Source organism: Pristiophorus japonicus, chromosome 21 (genome assembly GCF_044704955.1).
Source record: "Pristiophorus japonicus isolate sPriJap1 chromosome 21, sPriJap1.hap1, whole genome shotgun sequence".
NCBI lineage: Eukaryota > Metazoa > Chordata > Chondrichthyes > Pristiophoridae > Pristiophorus > Pristiophorus japonicus.
The window spans coordinates 80,311,689-80,332,138 of NC_091997.1; the positions used below are offsets into that span (position 1 = coordinate 80,311,689).

Below are 20,450 nucleotides of genomic sequence, written 5' to 3' on the forward strand. Positions count from 1 at the left end.
ACATTCCCACCACTCTCTGGGTAAAGAATGCTTTGTGAAAGGTAGTGGTTGAGGCAAAGATCTTTGCATCTTTTAAGGGAAAAGCTGGTAAATGTTGGCAGCAGAGGGAAATATAGAATTATGGGGAGAGTACAGAGCGGTGATATTCGCAGTGCTCCAGCAAAGCTTGCATGGATTACGATGGGCCGAATGGCCGCCTCCTGTGCTGTAAATGTTTATGGTTCTCTGAGGTGGAATGTCTGAACTGAAATAATTACAAAAAGTAGTTTAACGCTGAAATATGTAGAATCTCTTTATCGGGGGGAATGCTGATTTCTGAACACCCTCCATCCCTGCCAATCACTCATTGCAGAAAGGCGGCTAAATGTGCTCATGCACGCTGTGGCAATCCTGCTCTCTGTGTCCTTGGGGGCAAAAGTATATCATCGCACACAGACCAAAATGGTTTGGACTGAGGAGGGGAGACCGCAGTTCAGAACTCTCAAGTTTGTTGAAGACAGCTTTAACAAGACAGCAAACTAATGGTTTCTGTTTCCTTCCTGCTAGTTGTAGTATTGCATACCTCATGGAGAGACAGTGACTACAGGCTCATCTCTCTTCCGCTCAAGAGCCGTGTGCCTGTGTACCTGTCGTGTCCAAAGCACTCCCATCATGCTGATTACTCATGGAAGTTCAATGATAGCAAGGTGCTGGATTGTTCTTCGAATGAAGATGAATGCCTCCTCTTCATAAATGACCTTTCTAAAGTCTCTGTTGGCTCTTACAAATGTATTTCAAATGAAGGAGGACGCGAACAGCTTCATAAGTCTTATCTCATTCAGGACAACAGTGAATCTTCACTATATCTATCCAGCTACAGCGCTGCTTTGTATTCTGTTTTGATGACAGTCGCAGCTCTATTTTCGCACTGAATTCGAGCAACGATTCATCTGCTTATCCCATGGTAAGAGAGATGGAAAACAAATTATCCATGCTCCCTGCTTTGATCCCCGCTGGAAAATATTGTGCATAAAGATGGGATAAGGCTCTACTCTGATCTCCTCCCTTCCCAACTCCCATGGTCAAGTGGCCTGCCAAGGCCCCACTGTCTGTGCTTTCAAATGAAAAACAGTGACAGTGGTGAGGTCTACTGGTAACATGAGGCCCCAACGTGAATACGGGAGGGGAGAAGGTTGGAGGAAAGTGATCAGGAAGGCCAATGCAATCTTGGCCTTTATTGCAAAGGGGATGGAGTATAAAAACAGTGAAGTTTTGCTACAGCTCTACAGGATATTGGTGAGGCCACACCTGGAGTACTGCGTGCAGTTTTGGTTTCCATATTTACGAAAAGATCTACTTGCTTTGGAGACAGTTCAGAAAAGGTTCACTCGGTTGATTCCGGAGATGAGGGGGTTGACTTATGAGGACTTATGAGTAGGTTGGGCCTCTACTCATTGGAGTTCAGAAGAATGAGTGGCAATCTTATAGAAACATATAAAATTACGAGGGGGGCTTGACAAGGTGGATGCAGAGAGGATGTTTCCACTGATGGGGGAGACTGGAACTAGAGGGCATGATCTTAGAATAAGTGACCACCCATTTAAAACTAAGATGAGGAGAAATTTATTTTCTGAGGTGTAAGGGGGTAGAGTGTAAGGGAATAAAGATGTCACCAAAGTAGAAGTAGACAGACAGATGGTCACTAAAGTGAATACTGAAGGTAGTGAATTGATCTGACACATAAAATGGTCCAGATTATAGGGCTTATCAGTATTAGGAGGTTGTGAGGAAACTCAGTTCCTCCACCTCATGGTAGGGATTGTAATACAGGTTCGACCTCCAAAATCCGGAGTTTCGGAATCCGTAAAATGTTCCGGAATCCGGACACCCTGTCAAACCGTTTCCACCGCCAGCCGTGCCCAGTGAAAATGCAAAAAATGAAATCTAACTACTGTACAGTTAATAACATTGCAAGAATAAAAACGGCAATCCTACCTGTTCCAGGCCAGGTCTTCACAGTCACCACACCGCTGCTTCTGCATCCGCAGCAACTTTGCAAAGCACACAGACCCTTCGGCCAGAACCAACCAAGCTCCCGCGTGCAAGTCCCCTCTCGCCCGCGCGCAAGTCCCCGGCCAGAACCAACTGCACAGCGCACTGCAGCTCCCCACGCCCCATGACTCCGAGCGGAGCTGACCCGACCTCACCGCGATTTTAAGTTTGCACACCTGTACATGTACCTGTAATAAAAAACACTACCTGCAACTGTACTGTACATGCACTTTTAAATTCAGCATTTAAAAAAAAAATGAGTGGCAGTAAACATTATCGGACTACCCTCGCTGACCCATCTACACCCCGTGATCAGACCCCACCCAACCTGACTCCATTGCTGTGGTGTTTTTCCCGGTTTAAAGATGTGCACAGGTAAAGATTGTGAATTTGTGTTGTCATTGCAAACATGTCAAAATGGCCAACAGATACAGGTACCTTTACCCCAGTGGGTTCAGATAAAGGAAAGAGGAAGCATAGTTCACTTTCAATTGCCAAGACAGTGGAGTAACTCCAGAAATTGGATAGAGGTGCTTCAGTGAGAAGATTGAGTGAGGTGTATGGTGTTGGACTGTCCACCATCAATGATATCAGAAAACTGAAAGAAAAGCTCATGAAGTTTTATACGGAAAGTGATGTTCATAAGGAACTGAGTAAGAGAAAAGTATGTATAAGCCGAAATGTGATGATTTGGATCGAGCAGTGATGGAATGGTGGCGACAGAGGCAAAGTGAAACGGTTCCTTTGTCTGGCACAATGTTGGTATAACAAGCTAAAATATTCCATGCACAACTGGGGATTGAAACTTCGTGCGAGTACTCTTCTGGTTGGCTAGCCAAATTTAAAAGGCGTCTTGGCATCAGGCAACTGAAAGTAGGTGGTGAGAAAGCCTCAGCAGAGTATGAAGCAGGTGAAAATTATATCGGAGTTCATCAAACTAATTGCTGATGAAAACCTTTCACCTGAGCAAATGTACAGTGCTGGCGAGACAGCACTGTTTTGGCACTACGTACTATGAAAGACATTAGCAGCAGCAGAAGAAACGCAGCCAAGAGGTGTAAAAGACACCAAGGATAGGTTGGCTGTACTTGCTGCTGAAAATGTGGCTGGGACACAAGTGCAAGCTTATGCTCATTGGGAGAAGCCAGCGTCCAAGATGTTTCATGGGTTTGAGAGTATTGCCAGTGCATTATTATGCCAATAAGAGAGCATGGGTAAACATAGAAAATAAGTGCAGGAGTAGGCCATTCTGCCCTTCGAGCCTGCACCGCCATTCAATAAGATCATGGCTGATCATTCCCTCAGTACCCCTTTCCTGCTTTCTCTCCATACCCCTTGATCCCCTTAACCATAAGGGCCATATCTAACTCCCTCTTGAATATATCCAATGAACTGGCTTCAACAACTCTGCGGCAGGGAATTCCACAGGTTCACTGAGTGAAGAAGTTTCTCCTCATCTCAGTCCTAAATGGCCTATCCCTTATCCTAAGACTATGTCCCCTGGTTCTGCACTTCCCCAACATCGGGAACATTCTTCCCGCATCTAACCTGTCCAGTCCCGTCAGAATCTTATATGTTTCTATGAGATCCCCTCTCATCCTTCTAAACTCCAGTGAATAAAGGCCCAGTTGATCCAGTCTATCCTCATATGACAGCCCAGCCATCCCTGGAATCAATCTGGTGAACCTTTGCTGCACTCAGATTAGGAGACCAAAACTGAACACAATATTCCAGGTGAGGCCTCACCAAGGCCCTGTACAACTGCATTAGGACCTCCCTGCTCCTATATTCAAATCCCCTAGCTATGAAGGCCAACATACCATTTGCCTTCTTTACCGCCTGCTGTACCTGCATGACAACTTTCAATGACTGATGAACTTTGACACCCAGGTCTCGTTGCACCTCCCCCTTTCCTAATCTGCCACCATTTGGATAATCTGCCTTCATGTTTTTGCCCCCAAAATGAATAACTTCACATTTATCCACATTATACTGCATCTGCTATGCATTTGCCCACTCACCTAACCTGTCCAAATCACCCTGCAGCCTCTTAGCATCCTCCTCACAGCTCACACCGCCACCCAGTTTAGTGTCATCAGCAAACTTGGAGATATTACACTCTATTCCTTCATCTAAATCATTAATATATATATTGTAAAGAGCTGGGATGCCAGCACTGAGCACTGCGGCACTCCACTAGTCACTGCCTGCCATTCTGAAAAGGACCCTTTTATCGCGACTCTGCTTCCTATCTGCCAACCAGTTCTCTATCCACCCCAGTACCATGCGCTTTGATATTGCACACCAATCTCTTGTGCGGGACCTTGTCAAAAGCCTTTTGAAAGTCCAAATGCACCACATCCACTGGTTCTCCCTTGTCCACTCTGCCAGTTACATCCTCAAAAAATTCCAGAAGATTTGTCAAGCATGATTTCCCTTTCATAAATCCATGCTGACTTGGTCCGACCCTATCACTGCTTTTCAAATGCGCTGCTATTTCATCCTTAATGATTGATTCCAACATTTTCCCCACTACCGATGTCAGGCTAACCGGTCTATAATTCCCCGTTTTGTCTCCCCCTCCTTTTTTAAACAGTGGTGTTACATTAGCTACCTTGCAGTCCATAGGAACTGATCCAGAGTCAATCGATTGTTGGAAAATGATCACCAATGCATCCACTATTTCTAGGGCCACTTCCTTGAGTACTCTGGGATGCAGACTATCAGGCCCCAGGGATTTATCGGCCTTCAATCCCATCAATTTCCTGAACACAATTTCCCGCCTAATAAGGATATCCTTCAGTTCCGTCTTCTCACTAGACCCACTGTCCCCTAGTAGCTTCGGAAGGTTACTTGAATCTTCCTTCGTGAAGACAGAACCGAAGTATTGGTTCAATTGCTCTGCCATTTCTTTGTTCCTCATTATAATTTCACCTGAATCCGACTGCAAGGGACCTACGTTTGTCTTTACCAATCTTTTTCTCTTCACATATTTATAGAAGCTTTTGCAATCAGTTTTATGTTCCCTGCAAGCTTCCTCTCATACTCTACTTTCCCCCTCTTAATTAAACTCTTAGTCCTCCTCTGCTGAATTCTAAATTTCTCCCAGTTCTCGGGTTTGTTGCCTTTTCTAGCCAATTTATATGCCTCTTCCTTGGCTTTAACACTATCCTTAATTTTCTTTGTTAGCCATGGTTGAGCCACCTTCCCAGTTTTATTTTTACTCCAAACAGGGATGTACAATTGCTGAAGTTCTTCCATGTGATCTTTAAATGTTTGCCATTGCTTATCCACCATCAACCCTTTAAGTATCACTCGCCAGTCTATTCTAGCCAATTCACGCCTCATACCATCAAAGTTATCTTTCTTTAAGTTCAGGACCCTAGTTTCCGAATTAACTGTGTCACTCTCCATTTTAATAAGGAATTCTACCATATTATGGTCACTTTTCCACAAGAGGCCTCGCACAACAAGACTGCTAATTAGTCCCTTCTCATTACACATCACCCAATCTAGGATGGCCAGCTCCTTGGTTGGTTCCTCCACATATTGGTCTAGAAAACCATCCCTAAATACTCTCCAGGAAATCCTCCTCCACCGCATTGCTAAAAGTTAAGTTAGCCCAATCAATATGTAGATTAAAGACGCCCATGATTACTGCTGTATCTATATTGCACACGTCCCTTATTTGTTGTTTGATGCTGTCCCCAACCTTGCTACTATTATTTGGTGGTCTATACACAACTCCCACTAGCATTTTCTGCCCTTTGGAATTCCGCAGCTCCACCCAAACCGATTCCACATCATCCAAGCTAATGTCCTTCCTTACAATTGCATTGATTTCCTCTTCAACCAGCAACACCACCCCACCTCCTTTTCCTATCTGTCTATCCTTCCTAAATGTTGAATACCCTTGGATGTTGAGTTCCCAGCCTTGGTCCCCCTGGAGCCATGTCTCCGTGATGCCAATTACATCGTATCCGTTAACTGCTATCTGCGCAGTTAATTCATCCACCTTATTCCGAATACTCCTCGCATTGAGGCACAGAATCTTTAGGCTTGTCTTTTTAACACCTTTTTCCCTTTAGGATTTTGCTGTAATGTGGCCCTTTTTGCTTTTTGCTTTGGGTTTCTCTGTCCTCCACTTTTACTTTTCTCCTTTCTATATTTTGCTTCTGACTCCATTTTATTTCCCTCTGACCCCCTGCATAGGTTCCCATCCCCCAGCCACATTAGTTTAACTCTTCCCCAACAGCACGAGCAAACACTCCCCGTAGGACCTTGGTTCCGGTCCTGCCCAGGTGCAGACCGTCGGGTTTGTACTGGTCCCACCTCCCCCAGGACCGGTTCCAATGTCCCAGGAATTTGAATCCCTTCCTTCTGCACCACTCCTCAAGCCACATATTCATCTGAGCTATCCTGCGATTCCTACTCTGACTGGCATTGGTAGCAATCCTGAGATTACTACTTTTGAGAGCAACCAGAGTATTGTTTCTGAACTAGTTTGAGAAGAACTTTGTCCCTCAGGCTCGTGGTCATTGCACGGAAGCTGGCCTTGAGGAAAACTGCAAAATATACTTGCTGCTAGACAATTGCTCAGCACATCCCGATGCTGAGCTTCTGGTAAAGGATAATGTCCATGGAATCTACTTACCTCCAAATGTTACATCACTGATACAGCTAATGGACCAAGGAATTTTGAGATCGATGAAGTATCTCTACAAAAACGTATTTATGAGGTGTTTGCTTAATGCTGTGAACACAGGCATGGGAATAAAAGCATTGTCAAAAGATTTCTCTATCAAGGATGCCCTATGGGCAGCTGTAGATGCATGGAACTTGGTAACTGCTGTCACCTTGGTCAATGCTTGGTATAACATCTGGCCATCAACAATGTTTGCTGACGATGGTGCTCCTCAGGACTTTCAAGGCTTTCGTGTGTCCAGGGAGAAAGCAATAATTGCTCAACTTTTAGATTATACAAGAGGGCTGACTTGCGAAGTTGCGCAGGAATTGAATGAGGATGATGCCGCAGAAGTCATGGACATAGACAACGATGCTCCCATTGTGCATGCAGTGACAGATGAAGAAATCATGCAGAAGGTTTTGAATCCAGAAGAAAAAGATGAAAGTAGCAAGGATGATGATGCCTGTGATCAAGTCAAAAAACTGCCCATTGACAAAGCAATCAGTCTTTGTCAAGAATTAATTAATGCCTTAGAGCAACGAAGCTTCATAAGTGAAGAAGAAATACTGCAGGTCTACAGAATTCGGGAAAGATCAGTGAAAGAAAAGCCCAAATTATTTAAATCAACAATATTAATTATAGAAACATAGAAAATAGGTGCAAGAGTAGGCCATTCGGCCCTTCGAGCCTGCACCACCATTAAATAAGATCATGGCTGATCATTCCCTCAGTACCCCTTTCCTGCTTTCTCTCCATACCCCTTGATCCCTTTAGCCGCAAGGGCCATATCTAACTCCCTCTTGAATATATCCAATGAACTGGCATCAACAACTCGCTGCGGTAGGGAATTCTACAGGTTAACAACTCTCTGAGTGAAGAAGTTTCTCCTCATCTCAGTCCTAAAGGGCCTACCCCTTATCCTAAGACTGTGTCCCCTGGTTCTGGACTTCCCCATTATCGGGAACATTCTTCCCGCATCTAACCTGTCCAGTCCCACCAGAATCTTGTAAGTTTCTATGAGATCCCCTCTCATCCTTCTAAACTCAAGTGTATAAAGGCCCAGTTGATCCATATGTCAGTCCCGCCATCGCGGGAATCAATCTGGTGAACCTTCGCTGCACTCCCTCAATAGCAAGAATGTCCTTCTTCAGATTAGGAGACCAAAACCGAACACAATATTCCAGGTGAGGCCTCTTCAAGGCCCTGTACAACTGCAGTAAGACCTCCCTGCTCCTATACTGAAATACTCTAGCTATGAAGGCCAACATGCCATTTGCCTTCTTCACCGCCTGCTGTACCTGCATGCCAACTTTCAATGATTGATGAACCATGACACCCAGGTCTCTCTGCCGCCATTCAGATAATATTCTGCCTTCGTGTTTTTGCCCCCAAAATGGATAACCTCACATTTATCCACATTATACTGCATCTGCCATGCATTTGCCCACTCACCTAACCTGACCAAGTCACCCTGCAGCCTTTTAGCATCTTCTTCACAGCTCACACCACCACCCAGCTTAGTGTCGTCAGCAAATTTGGAGATATTACACGCAATTCCTTCATCTAAATCATTAATGTATATTGTAAAGAGCTGGGATCCCAGCACTGAGCCCTGCGGTACTCCACTAGTCACTGCCTGCCATTCTGAAAAGGACCGTTTATCCCAACACTCTGCTTCCTGTCTGCCAACCAGTTCTCTATCCATGCCAGTACATTACCCCCAATACCATGTGCTTTAATTCTGCACACCAATCTCTTGTGTGGGACCTTGTCAAAAGCCTTTTGAAAGTCCAAATACACCACATCCACTGGTTCTCCCTTGTCCACTCTACTAGTTACATCCTCAAAAAATTCCAGAAGATTTGTCAGCATGATTTCCCTTTCATAAATCCATGCTGACTTGGACCGATCCTGTCACTGTTTTCCAAATGCGCTGCTAATTCATCTTTAATAATTGATTCCAACATTTTCCCCACTACTGATGTCAGGCTAACTGGTCTATAATTACCCATTTTCTCTCTCCCTCCTTTTTTAAACAGTGGTGTTACATTAGCTACCCTCCAGTCCACAGGAACTGATCCACAGTCGACAGACTGTTGGAAAATGATCACCAATGCATCCACTATTTCTATGGCCACTTCCTTAAGTACTCTGGGATGCAAACCATCAGGCCCCTGGGATTTATCGGCCTTCAATCCCATCAATTTCTCTAACACAATTTCCCGCTTTATAAGGATATCCTTCAGTTCCGTCTTCTCACTAGACCCTCGGTCCCCTAGTATTTCCGGAAGGTTATTTGTGTTTTCCTTCGTGAAAACAGAACCAAAGTATTTGTTTGTTCCCCATTATAAATTCACCTGAATCTGACTGCAAGGGACCTATGTTTGTTTTCACTAATCTTTTTCTCTTCTCATATCTATAGAAGCTTTTGCAGTCAGTTTTTATGTTCCCAGCAAGCTTCCTCTCATACTCTATTTTCCCCCTCCTAATTAAACCCTTTGTCCTCCTCTGCTGTATTACAAAATACTCCCAGTCCTCAGGTTTGCTGCTTTTTCTGGCCAATTTATATGCCTCTTTCTTGGATTTAACACTATCCTTAATTTCCCTTGTTAGCCACAGCTGAGCCACCTTCCCCATTTTATTTTTACTTCAGACAGGTTGTACAATTGTTGAAGTTCATCCATGTGATCTTTAAATGTTTGCAATTGCCTATTCACCGTAAACCCTTTAATTATCACTCGCCAGTCTATTCTAGCCAAGTCACATCTCATACCATTGAAATTTCCTTTCCCCAAGTTCAGGACCCTAGTCTCTGAATTAACTGTGCCACTCTCCATCTTAATAAAGAATTCTACCATATTATGGTCACTCTTCCCCAAGGAGCCTCGCACAACAAGATTGTTAATTAGTCCTTTCTCATTACACATCACCCAGTCTAGGATGGCCAGCCCTCGAGTTGGTTCCTCGACATATTGGTCTGGAAAACCCTCCCTAATAGACTCCAGGAAATCCTCCTCCACCGCATTGCTACCAGTTTGGTTAGCCCAATCAATATGTAGATTAAAGTCGCCCATGATAATTGCTTTACCTTTATTGAACGCATCCCTAATTTCTTGTTTGATGCTGTCCGCATCCTCATTACTACTGTTTTGTGGTCTGTACACAATTCCCACTATCGTTTTCTGCCCTTTGGTATTCCGTAGCTCCACCCATACAGATTCCAGTTAATGTCCTACCTTACTATTGCATTAATTTCCTCTTTAACCAGCAACGCCACCCCACCTCCTTTTCCTTTCTGTCTATCCTTCCTAAATGTTGAATACCCCTGGATGTTGAGTTCCCAGCCTTGGTCACCCTGGAGCCATGTCTCCATGATGCCAATTACATCATATCCATTAACTGCTATCTGCGCAGTTAATTTGTCTACCTTATTCTGAATACTCCTCGCATTGAGGCACAGAGCCTTTAGGCTTGTCTTTTTAACACCCTTTTTCCCTTTAGGATTTTGCTGTAATGTGGCCTTTTTGCTTTTTGCTTTGGGTTTCTCTGCCCTCCACTTTTACTTTTCTTCTTTCTATCTTTTGCTTCTGCCACCCTTCTACTTCCCTCTGTCTCCCTGCATAGGTTCCCATCCCCTGCCATATTAGTTTAACCCCTCCCCAACAGCACGAGCAAACACTCCCCCTAGGACATTGGTTGCGGTCCTGCCCAGGTGCAGACTGTCCGGTTTGTACTGGTCCCACCTCCCCCAGAACCGGTTCCAATGTCCTAGGAATTTGAATCCCTCCCTTCTGCACCACTCCTCAAGCCACGTATTCATCTGAGCTATCCTGCGATTCCTACTCTGACTAGCACATGGCACTGTTAGCAATCCTGAGATTGCTACTTTTGAGGTCCTACTTTTTAATTTAGCTCCTAGCTCCCTAAATTCTTCTTGTAGGACCTCATCCTGTTTTTTACCTATATCACTGGTACCTATATGCACCACGACAATGGGCTGTTTACCCTCCCCCTTCAAATTGTCCTGCACCCGTTCCGAGACATCCTTGACCCTTGCACCAGGGAGGCAACACACCATCCTGGAGTCTCGGTTGCGGCCGCAGAAACGTCTGTCTATTCCCCTTACAATAGAATCCCCTATCACTATTGCTCTCCCACTCTTTTTCTTGCCCTCCTGTGCAGCAGAGCCACCCACGGTGCCATGAACTTGGCTGCTGCTGCCCTCCCCTGATGAGTCATCCCCCTCAACAGTACCCAAAATGGTGTATCTGTTTTGCAGGGGGATGACCGCAGGGGACCCCTGCACTACCTTCCTTCCACTGCTCTTCCTGTTGGTCACCCATCCCCTATCTGGCTGTGTAACCTTTACCTGCGGGAAGACCAGCTCACTAAATGTGCTATTCACGTCATTCTCAGCATCGTGGATGCTCCAGAGTGAATCCACCCGCAGCTCCAGTGCCGTAATACGGTCTGTCAGGAGCTGCAGCCAGATACACTTCCCGCACATGTAGTCGTCAGGGACACTGGAAGCGCCCCTGACTTCCCACATAGTACAGGAGGAGCATAACACGTGTCTGAGCTCTCCTTCCACGACTTAACCCCTAGATTAACTTAATTTGGCAACAATAATGCTAAAAGTTACTTACTGACAAAGAAAAGAAAAAGAAAAAACTACTCAACAATCACTTACCCCCTTGGCTGTAACGTCACCTTTCGATTTCTTTCTACTTTTTTGCCTTCTCTCCCTGCTGCAGCTGCACCAGCTGGCCTTTATAGGCCGCTCCGATGTCCCCGAACCTCTTGCTGTGATGTCACACTTAGTTTTCTTTTCCTCCCAGGTCGGGGAGTCAGCACTGGTGGGGGAAACAGGACAAAGCAACACCTCCCACTCCTACTTGCCCGAACTCTCCCACTTACCAAACTCTTACCTTTGCACTCTGACCTGCTGCTGCACGCTGTTTCAAAAGAGGTGGCAACAGCAGGCCCAAGACCTACAGCATGAAACTACACCAGTAATTTCCACATTTAATAATCCTATTGCTGGCCCATCATCAGCCCCAGACAGCATAGCTGAGCCCTCTACCTCAAGCACAACCTCCAACCAATTGTAACTGTACTTGTATTTTCACTCTGTTTAACAAATAAAAGGCTTCATTTACTGTTTTATACTGTATTTCATAACTTAACTGTTTTACAAATAAAAACCTTTATTATATTTCATGCTTTGAGTACTGGACATTCCTTTTCAAATTTGAAGATGGTAGCAAAAGATACAGACCAGGAAACTCACATTAAGTACAGTTACAGAGTACAGGCGTACTGCGTTGCAAGAACAAGAGAGGGAGGCTTACCATGCATTGCGAAGAAGCGAGGACTACTGCGAGGACAAGATGACGTGCAAAAAACGGAAATATCGCAACCTGGGCCCAGGCATTTCCGGACTCGGAATGCGCTTCTGACTTTCCAAAATCCGGAAATACCCGAACCTGGGCTCGGGCGTTTCCGGACTTCGGAACGTCAGAAACACATTCCCAAGTCCGGAAAAACCCGAAAACCGGCCCGAGGTCCCGAGGTTGCTGGATTCGGGAGGTCGAACCTGTATATCGCCTGTTGACAGGTTGTATGTAAAACTTGCGTATGTATGTAAAGCATGCTTATAACACTTGCTTACAATGGGTTTTTGGAGAAAGGCTAAGCAACAAAGCTTGATGGTAAATGAACCATCAATTGTGTTAACCTTCAGTACAGACTGATAGAAAACAGAATCTTACATATTCAGTACAGAACAATTTCTGCCAAGGACAGTAGGGAGTCAGCAGTCTGGACACATAGATTGTAGCAGCAGTTGCATCCATGAGAATGAGAAAGTTTTGACTGGAGTACTCTTGGGGAAAGGGATAAGAAATCAAATGTTTGGGAACAAGATAGCAAACCCTGGGAAACAAGGTTAATCAACATGTCATGAGGAACTGAGAGAAAGTCGACACCACTGAACAACACATTCCGGGAGATGGGCAAGTGGGGAAATCACTCAGCAGCCAGTCTAACAAGGGTCAACGAATCAATGAAGCTCCGCTGATAGAAGCTTTGTAGGAGGGTCGCACACCACGAAAATCTGTCCAAATGTCCATGTAGAAACCCTTCTATTTCAAAGGTTCATCCGTGAACACTTTCCTTGTATGCCTGAATAAAGACCGGTTGAACAGAGGTTTCGTCTGAGTGATTCCGTGGTCGCTAGATGGGCGAGTGTCGATTCCTTCTTTCAGGGAGTCCACTTTGAAGAGAAGTCTTTTTATCCCAACAGAGAGTTGTAAATCTGTGGAATTCGCTGTGGAAGCCGGGACATTGAATAAATTTAAGACAGAAATAGACAGTTTCTTAACCGATAAGGGATTATGGGGAGCAGGCGGGGAAGTGGACTTGAGTCCATGATCGGATCAGCCATGATCATATTAAATGGTGGAGCAGGCTCGAGGGGGCGTATGCTCCTATTTCTTATGTTCTTATGAAAAGCACACCCCATTATTGGACATTGTGATTCAGCCCTTGAAACCTCCACCCAGCAGAACATCAGCGAAACAATCGTTATGTTTTAGGAACAGAAATACTCAGCGGGTCAGGCAGCATCTGATGGACAGAGAAACAGAGTTAACGTTCCAGCTCGATGACCCCTCGTCAGAACTGGAAAAAGTTAGAGAGGTAACAGGCAGATAGATGCAGAAGCAGGTACAGGGGGAAGGGAGATAAAGAACAAGGTCTGTGATAGGCAGGAGTGATTGAATGACAAAAGGGATGATCGTTCAAAGCAAAAGATGGTGGTAATGGGACAAATAAAGGAAGACTTGCATTTATATAGCACCTTACACGACCACCGGACATCTCAAAGTGCTTTTCAGCCAATGAAGTACTTTTGGGGTGTAGTCACTGTTGTAAAAGAAAGAAAAGCCGAGTGTAGGAGAGGTGTAAATGGGAATGACAGAAACATCGACAGTGTCCATGTGAAAAACTAGTGGCAGAGGTTCTGGCCTGAAATTGTTGAACTCGATGTTGAGTCCAGAGGCTGTAAAGTGCCCAATCGAAAGATGAGGTGCTGTTCCTCGAGCTTGCGTTGAGTATTTCCAGCATTTTCTGTTTCGATTTCAGACGGGCAAAAAATGCCGGCCCTGCCTGCAACGCCCACATCCCGTGAACGGATAAAAATTATTTCTTTCTTGAGTCATTGATGCAGTCACGATTGTCTAAAGAAAATTATTTATTAAGGACGAACAAACATTTAATCTGCTTTTAGAGGAAAATATTTTCAACATTGCGACACATTTTTGGGCGAGAGTTTCCTCACAAATCGGCCAGTTACCACCCAGAAATACAAGATCGTCGAAAAAAATACATTTAGCGCCCAGAAACCGCTTGGCGGTAAATTGCAGTCATTTCCGCCGGACGGTATTCCTTACTGTCCGCCCATATAATACCGCCCAAAATGGAAATTTCATCATTAAGATCCGTTTACCACCTTAATACCGTCCTGAAAAAGCAGGTCTTACTGGATCTTAAGTGAGCGGTATGGACACACATCAGGTTTGTTTGAGATTACACAGATCTTTATAGTTCTCCAGTTTGATGTATATTTAAATAGATTGTAGTATTTTCTAGTGTTAGGCAATAATATCAATAGTTTAATAAAGCCGTATTTACTCCTTTAGTCTCTCTCACCCCCAGTCTCTCTCTCTCTCTCTCTCTCTCTCTGTCCCTCGCCCCCAGTCTCTCTCACACCCCCCCACCCCCAGTAGACTCTCTCTCCCTCCCCCCCAGTCTCTCTCACCCCACGAGTCTCTCTCATCCCCCCCCAGTCTCACTCAAACCCCCCGCCATTCTCTCTCACCCCCCCATTCTCACTCACCCCCCCCCATTCTCTCTCATCACCCCCCAGTCTCTCACCCCCTCCGTCCAGTCTCTCTCTCCCTCCCCCCAGTCTCTCTCACCCCCCCCAAATCTCTCTCACCCCCCCCAGTCTCTCTCACCCCCCCAGTCTCTCTCACCCCCCCCAGTCTCTCTCACTCCCCCCCCAGTCTCTCTCACCCCCCCCCCGCAGTCTCTCTCACCCCCCCAGTCTCTCTCACCTCCCCCCACAGTCTCTCTCTCTCTCCCTCCCCCCCAGTCTCTCTCACCCCCCCCAATCTCTCTCAACCCCCCCGAATCTCTCTCACCCCCCAGTCTCTCTCACCCCCCCCAGTCTCTCTCACCCCCCCCAGTCTCTCTCACTCTCCCCCAGTCTCTCTTGCGCCCCCCCAGTCTCGCTCACGCCTCCCAGTCTCGCTCACCCCCCCCCCCCAGTCTCACTCACCCCCCTCCTAGTTTCTCTCTCACCCCCCCAATCTCTCTCTCAACCTCCAGTCTCTCTATCACCCTCCAGTCTCTTACCCCCAAGTCTCTTCCACCGCCCCCACCCCCACCTCCCGCCAGTCTCAGCCACCTCACTTTCCCCCCCCTCCCACAGCTATCTTCTCTCTCTCCCCCCCCATCACAACGATCTCACTCTCCCCCCGCCCCCCCACCCCACCCCACCGTCACAGCGATTTCACTCTCTTTCCCCCCCCACCCCACCACAGTGATCTTCCTCCCCCCCTCTCTCCCATGCAAAATGCAGGAAACGATAGACCAGTTAGCCTAACATCTGTGGTTGGGAAAATGCTGGAGTCCATTATTAAGGAAGCAATAGCGGGACATTTGAAAAAGCATAATTCAATCAAGCAGAGTCAGCATGGTTTTATGAAAGGGAAATCAGGTTTGACAAATTTGCTGGAGTTCTTTGAGGATGTAACGAGCAGGGTGGATAAGGGGGAACCAGTGGATGTGGTGTATTTGGATTTCCAGAAGGCATTCGATAAGGAGCCAGATATAAGGTTACTGCACAAGATAAAAGCTCAGGGTTGGGGGTAATATAGTAGCATGGATAGAGGATTGGCTAACTAACAGAAAACAGAGAGTCGGGATAAATGGGTCATTTTCAGGTTGGCAATCAGTAACCAGTGGGATGCCGCAGGGGTCGATGCTGGGGCCCCAATTATTTACAGTCTATATTAATAACTTGGATGAGGGGACCGAGTGTAATGTAGCCAAGTTTGCTGATGATACAAAGATGGGTGAGAAAGCAAGTTGTGAGGAGGTCACAAAAAATCTGCAAAGGGATATGGACAGGCTAAGTGAGTGGGTAAACATTTGGCAGATGGAGTATAATGTGGGAAAGTATCAAGTTATCCATTTTGGCAGGTAAAATAAAAAAACAAATTATTATTTAAATGAAGTGAAATTACAAAATGCTACATTACAGAGGGACCTGGGGGTCCTTGTGCATGAAACACAAAAAGTTAGCATGCAGGTACAGCAAGTAATCAGGAAGGCAAATGGAATGTTGGCCTTTATTGCAAGGGGGATGGAGTATAAAAGCAGGGAAGTCTTGCTACAACTGCACAGGGTATTGGTGAGGCCACACCTGGAGTACTGCGTACAGTTTTGGTCTCCGTATTTACGAAAGGATATACTGCAGTGGAGGCAGTTCAGAGAAAGTTCACTAGGTTGATTCTGGAGATGAAGGGGTTGATTTATGAAGAAAGGCTGAGCAGGTTAGGGATGTACTCATTGGAGTTTAGAAGAATGAGAGGTGATCTTATCGAAACATGTAAGATACTGAGGGGGCTCGACAAAGTGGATGCAGAGAGGATGTTTCCCCTCGTGGGGGAATCTAGAACGAGGGGGCATAGTTTCAGAATAAGGGGCTACCCATATAGAACTGAGATGAGGAGGAATTTCTTCTCTCAGAGGGTTGTAAATCTGTGGAATTCTCTGCCCCAGAGAGCTGTGGAGGCTGGGTCATTGAATATATTTAAGGCGGAGATAGACAGATTTTTGAACAATAAGAGAGTGAAGGGTTAAGGGGAGCGGGCAGGGAAGTGGATCAGCCATGATCTTATTAAATGGTGGAGCAGGCTCAAGGGGCCAAATGTCCTACTCCTGCTCCTATTTCTTATGATCGTATCCAATTCCCTTTTGAAAGTAGAGCAAATAGGTGGAGTTAGAATGGAACCAGGCGAGTGCAGTCCCACCGAGCTGGACGATGGTGGAGAGGCATTGGAGGAGGATGGAGTGGTCAACCGTGTCAAAGGCTGCAGACAGGTCCAGAAGGACGAGGAGGGATAGTTTACCTTTGTCACAGTCACATAGGATGACATTTATGACTTTGGTCAGGGCCATTTCAGTACTGTGGCTGGGGGAAACTGGATTGGTAGGGTTCAGTTGTGGGAAAAATGGGCACGGATTTCGAAGGCGACAACATATTCAAGGACTTTGGAGATGAAATGGACATGCGGATGTGTGACATCTAAAGTGTGACAGGAAGTAAGCGTGATGCTTACAGCAAGTGTACGTTATACGCAAAATTATTAATAGGTTATAAATAATTTCCGGTGCAGTTAAATATCTGTTTGGCATCATAATGAGTTACATTACAGCTTGAAATGTGTAGTGATCAGTGTCAGCTATGGCTCAGTAGGTAGCACACTTGCCTCTGAGTCAGAAGGCTGTGGGTTTGAGTCCCACTCCAGGGACTTGAGCACAAAAATCTAGGCTGACGCTCCCAGTGCAGTGCTAAGGGAGTGCTACACTGTCGGAGGTGCCGCCTTTCGGATGTGACGTTAAACTGAGTCTGCTGAATGTTAAAGTTCCCATGGCTTTCTCTGGAGAACGGCGGGATATTCCCTGGCATCATTCCAACACGTTTCCCACATTACAACAGTGACCGCACTCCAAAAGTACTTCATTGGTGCAAAGTGCTTTGAGATGTCCAGTGGTCATGAAAGGCGCTATACAAATGTACGTCTTTCTTTGTTCCACCCTGGACCGAAAGCAGCAAAAAGATGAGGTTAACTAGTTGTTTCTAACTATTGCTGTTTGTGGGCTCTTGCTGTGCCATCATGATGCGACCTTTCCCATCGATATCACTGTTGATAGAGGAAGAAGGGCAGATCCCTGCCCGGTACATGTCTAACCCTGCACTGGCTGGGGCCCTCCAGTTAGGGGGCAGATGGAGGTAACACTCAATCATAGAGCGGACTCTGCTACAAGTCCAGCTGAGACGGTACAAATCGTCACAACAGACTGAGAAATCACAACTTAGTGGATATAAATAGTTTGTGGAAAGGGGAAGAAGCTCTGTGCCTTCCTTAGCAAGCTCCTACTGCTATGAAAGAAAAAGACATTGATGCAGTGCCCTTTCACAACCTCTAGATGTCCCAAAGCGCTTTACAACCAACAAAGTACTTTTTGAAGCAGAATCACTGTTGTAATGTGGGAAACGTGGCAGCCAGCCCTAGCACAGCAAGATCCCAGAAATAGCCCTGAGATAATCACCAAATGGAACACCAGCACCTCCAAGTCACCCGCCGTCCCGACTGGGTCAAAATCCTGGAACTCCCTCCCCAACAGCGATGTAGGAGTACCTTCACCACACGGACTGCAGCGGTTCAAGAAGGCGGCTCACCACCACCTTCTCAAGGGGCAATTTGGGATGGGCAATAAATGCCGGCCTTGCTGGCAACACCCACGTAGGATATAGGCCAGACCAGGTAAAGACAGCAGATTTCCTTCCCTGACATTAGTGAACCAGATGGAGTTTTCCGACAATCCAATAGTCACCATCACTGATACTAGCTTTTTATTCTAGATTTATTTAAGTAACTGAATTTAAATTCCCCAGCTGCCGTGGTGGGATTTGAACTCAAGTCCAGGCCTGTGGATTACTGGTCCAGTGACATAACCACTACGCTACCGTTCCCATTAAACATCCTGCGAATTATTTTTTAAAACGATCACCTAAGAACATAAGAAATAGGAGCAGGAGTAGGGCATACGGCCCCTCGAGCCTGCTCTGCCATTCAATAAGATCATGGCTGATCTGATTATGGACTCAGCTCCACTTCCACCTGTATCAGTGATGTTGGTTAGAGCTCCTTCTTGTCGATGAACATCACTGAGTTGGAGTTTTAGGAGCCACCTGCCCCCCATTGAGGATAATAGTTTATATCTGCACAAAATAAAATAGTTGCAGTTCCTGTGCTTGCCAGCAGGGGCCAGCATTGCTCTGTTTGGGATTCTCCGAGGCCCTCCAGGGTAGAGTTGATGAACTGCACACTGTATTCCTGCTGATGGCAATAGTTCCCAAGAAAGCAGCTTCAGCCACACAATTTCCAATAGGCTCCAGAGCGACGGTAAATCTTTCTGAGCTGTCTGGTCCTGAGATGGAGAAGACAATCTATCGAGAATCCTAAAATAAAATAACAGTCAGAACAGCTGAAAATAAACCATCATCATCATCACAGACAGTCCCTCGGAGCATGAGTCCTTAGGTGGCTGAACAGTCCAATACGAGAACCACAGTCCCTGTCACAGGTGGGGCAGTTAGTCGTTCAGGGAAAGGATGGGTGGGACAGGTTTGCCGCACGGTCTTTCCGCTGCCTGCGCTTGGTTTTTGCATGCTCCCGGCGATGAGACTCGAGGTGCTCAGCGCCCTCCCGGATGCACTTCCTCCACTTATGGTGGTCTTTGGCCAGGGACTCCCAGGTGTCGGTGGGGATGTTGCACTTTATCAGGAAGGCTTTGAGGGTGTCCTTGTAACGTTTCCTCTGCCCACCTGGGGCCCACTTTCCGTGTAGGAGTTCCGAGTAGAGCATTTGCTTTGGGAGTCTTGTGTCAGGCATGCGAACAATGTGACCTGCCCAGCAGAGCTGGTCGAGTGTGGTCAGTGCTTCAATGCTGGGGATGTTGGCCTGGTCGAGGACGCTAACGTTGGTGCGTCTGTCCTCCCAGGGGATTTGCAGGATCTTGCAGAGACATAGTTGGTATTACTCCAGCGACTTGAGGTGTCTACTGTACATGGTCCACGTCTCTGAGCCATACAGGAGGGCGGGTATTACTACAGCCCTGTAGACCATGAGCTTAGTGACAGTTTTGAGGGCCTGATCTTCGAACACTCTTTTCCTCAGGTGGCCGAAGGCTGGAGGCGGTGTTGGATCTCATCATCAATGTCTGCTTTTGTTGGTAAGAGGCTCCCGAGATATGAGAAATGGTTCACGGTGTCTCAAGGCGCTTTACAGCCAATGAAGTACTATTTGAAGTGTAGTAATGTGGGAAACGCGGAGCCAATTTGCGCACAGCAAGCTCCCACCAACAGCAATGTGATAATGACCAGATAATCTGTTTTTGGTATGCTGATTGAGGGATAAATATTGGCCCCAGGACACCGGGGATAACTCTCCTGTTCTTCAAAATAGTGCTATGGGATCTTTTATGTCCACCTGAGAGGGCAGACGGGGCCTCGGTTTAACATCTCAACCAAAAGACGGCACCTCCGACAGTGCAGCACTCCCTCAGCACTGCACTGGAGTGTCAGCCTAGATTATTTGAGCTTAGCCCCTGGAGTGGGACTTGAACCCACAACCTTCTGACTCGGAGGTGAGTGTGCTGCTCTATGCGGCTGACACTCGGTGCTCTATAGATGCAAGTTGTTTTTGTAGACTGGTTTCCCACACGTACTGTCCGTGTCTCGACAGAGCTGCAAAGCAGTTTCAAAAGAGGAATGTAACATGAGGATTTGAAGCTAAAACAATTTAAAATGGGCCAAGGCTGCCCCCCAAAATAGCTGACAAACCAATGACATACGCAAATCGCAGCACCTTCACCC

General features: G+C 46.2%; 1 protein-coding gene across 1 annotated transcript in view; it reads left to right on the plus strand.

Annotated features, from left to right (window-relative positions):
- LOC139234132 (semaphorin-7A-like) overlaps positions 1 to 1,977 on the plus strand; it is a 61,156-nt gene extending 59,179 nt beyond the window's left edge. Inside the window, exon 14 of the mRNA XM_070865100.1 lies at positions 547 to 1,977. Coding sequence (XP_070721201.1) covers positions 547 to 911 — 365 coding nt within the window. The 3' untranslated portion in view covers positions 912 to 1,977. The remainder of the gene's footprint in view (positions 1 to 546) is intronic.
- The last annotated feature ends 18,473 nt before the right edge of the window (positions 1,978 to 20,450 follow it).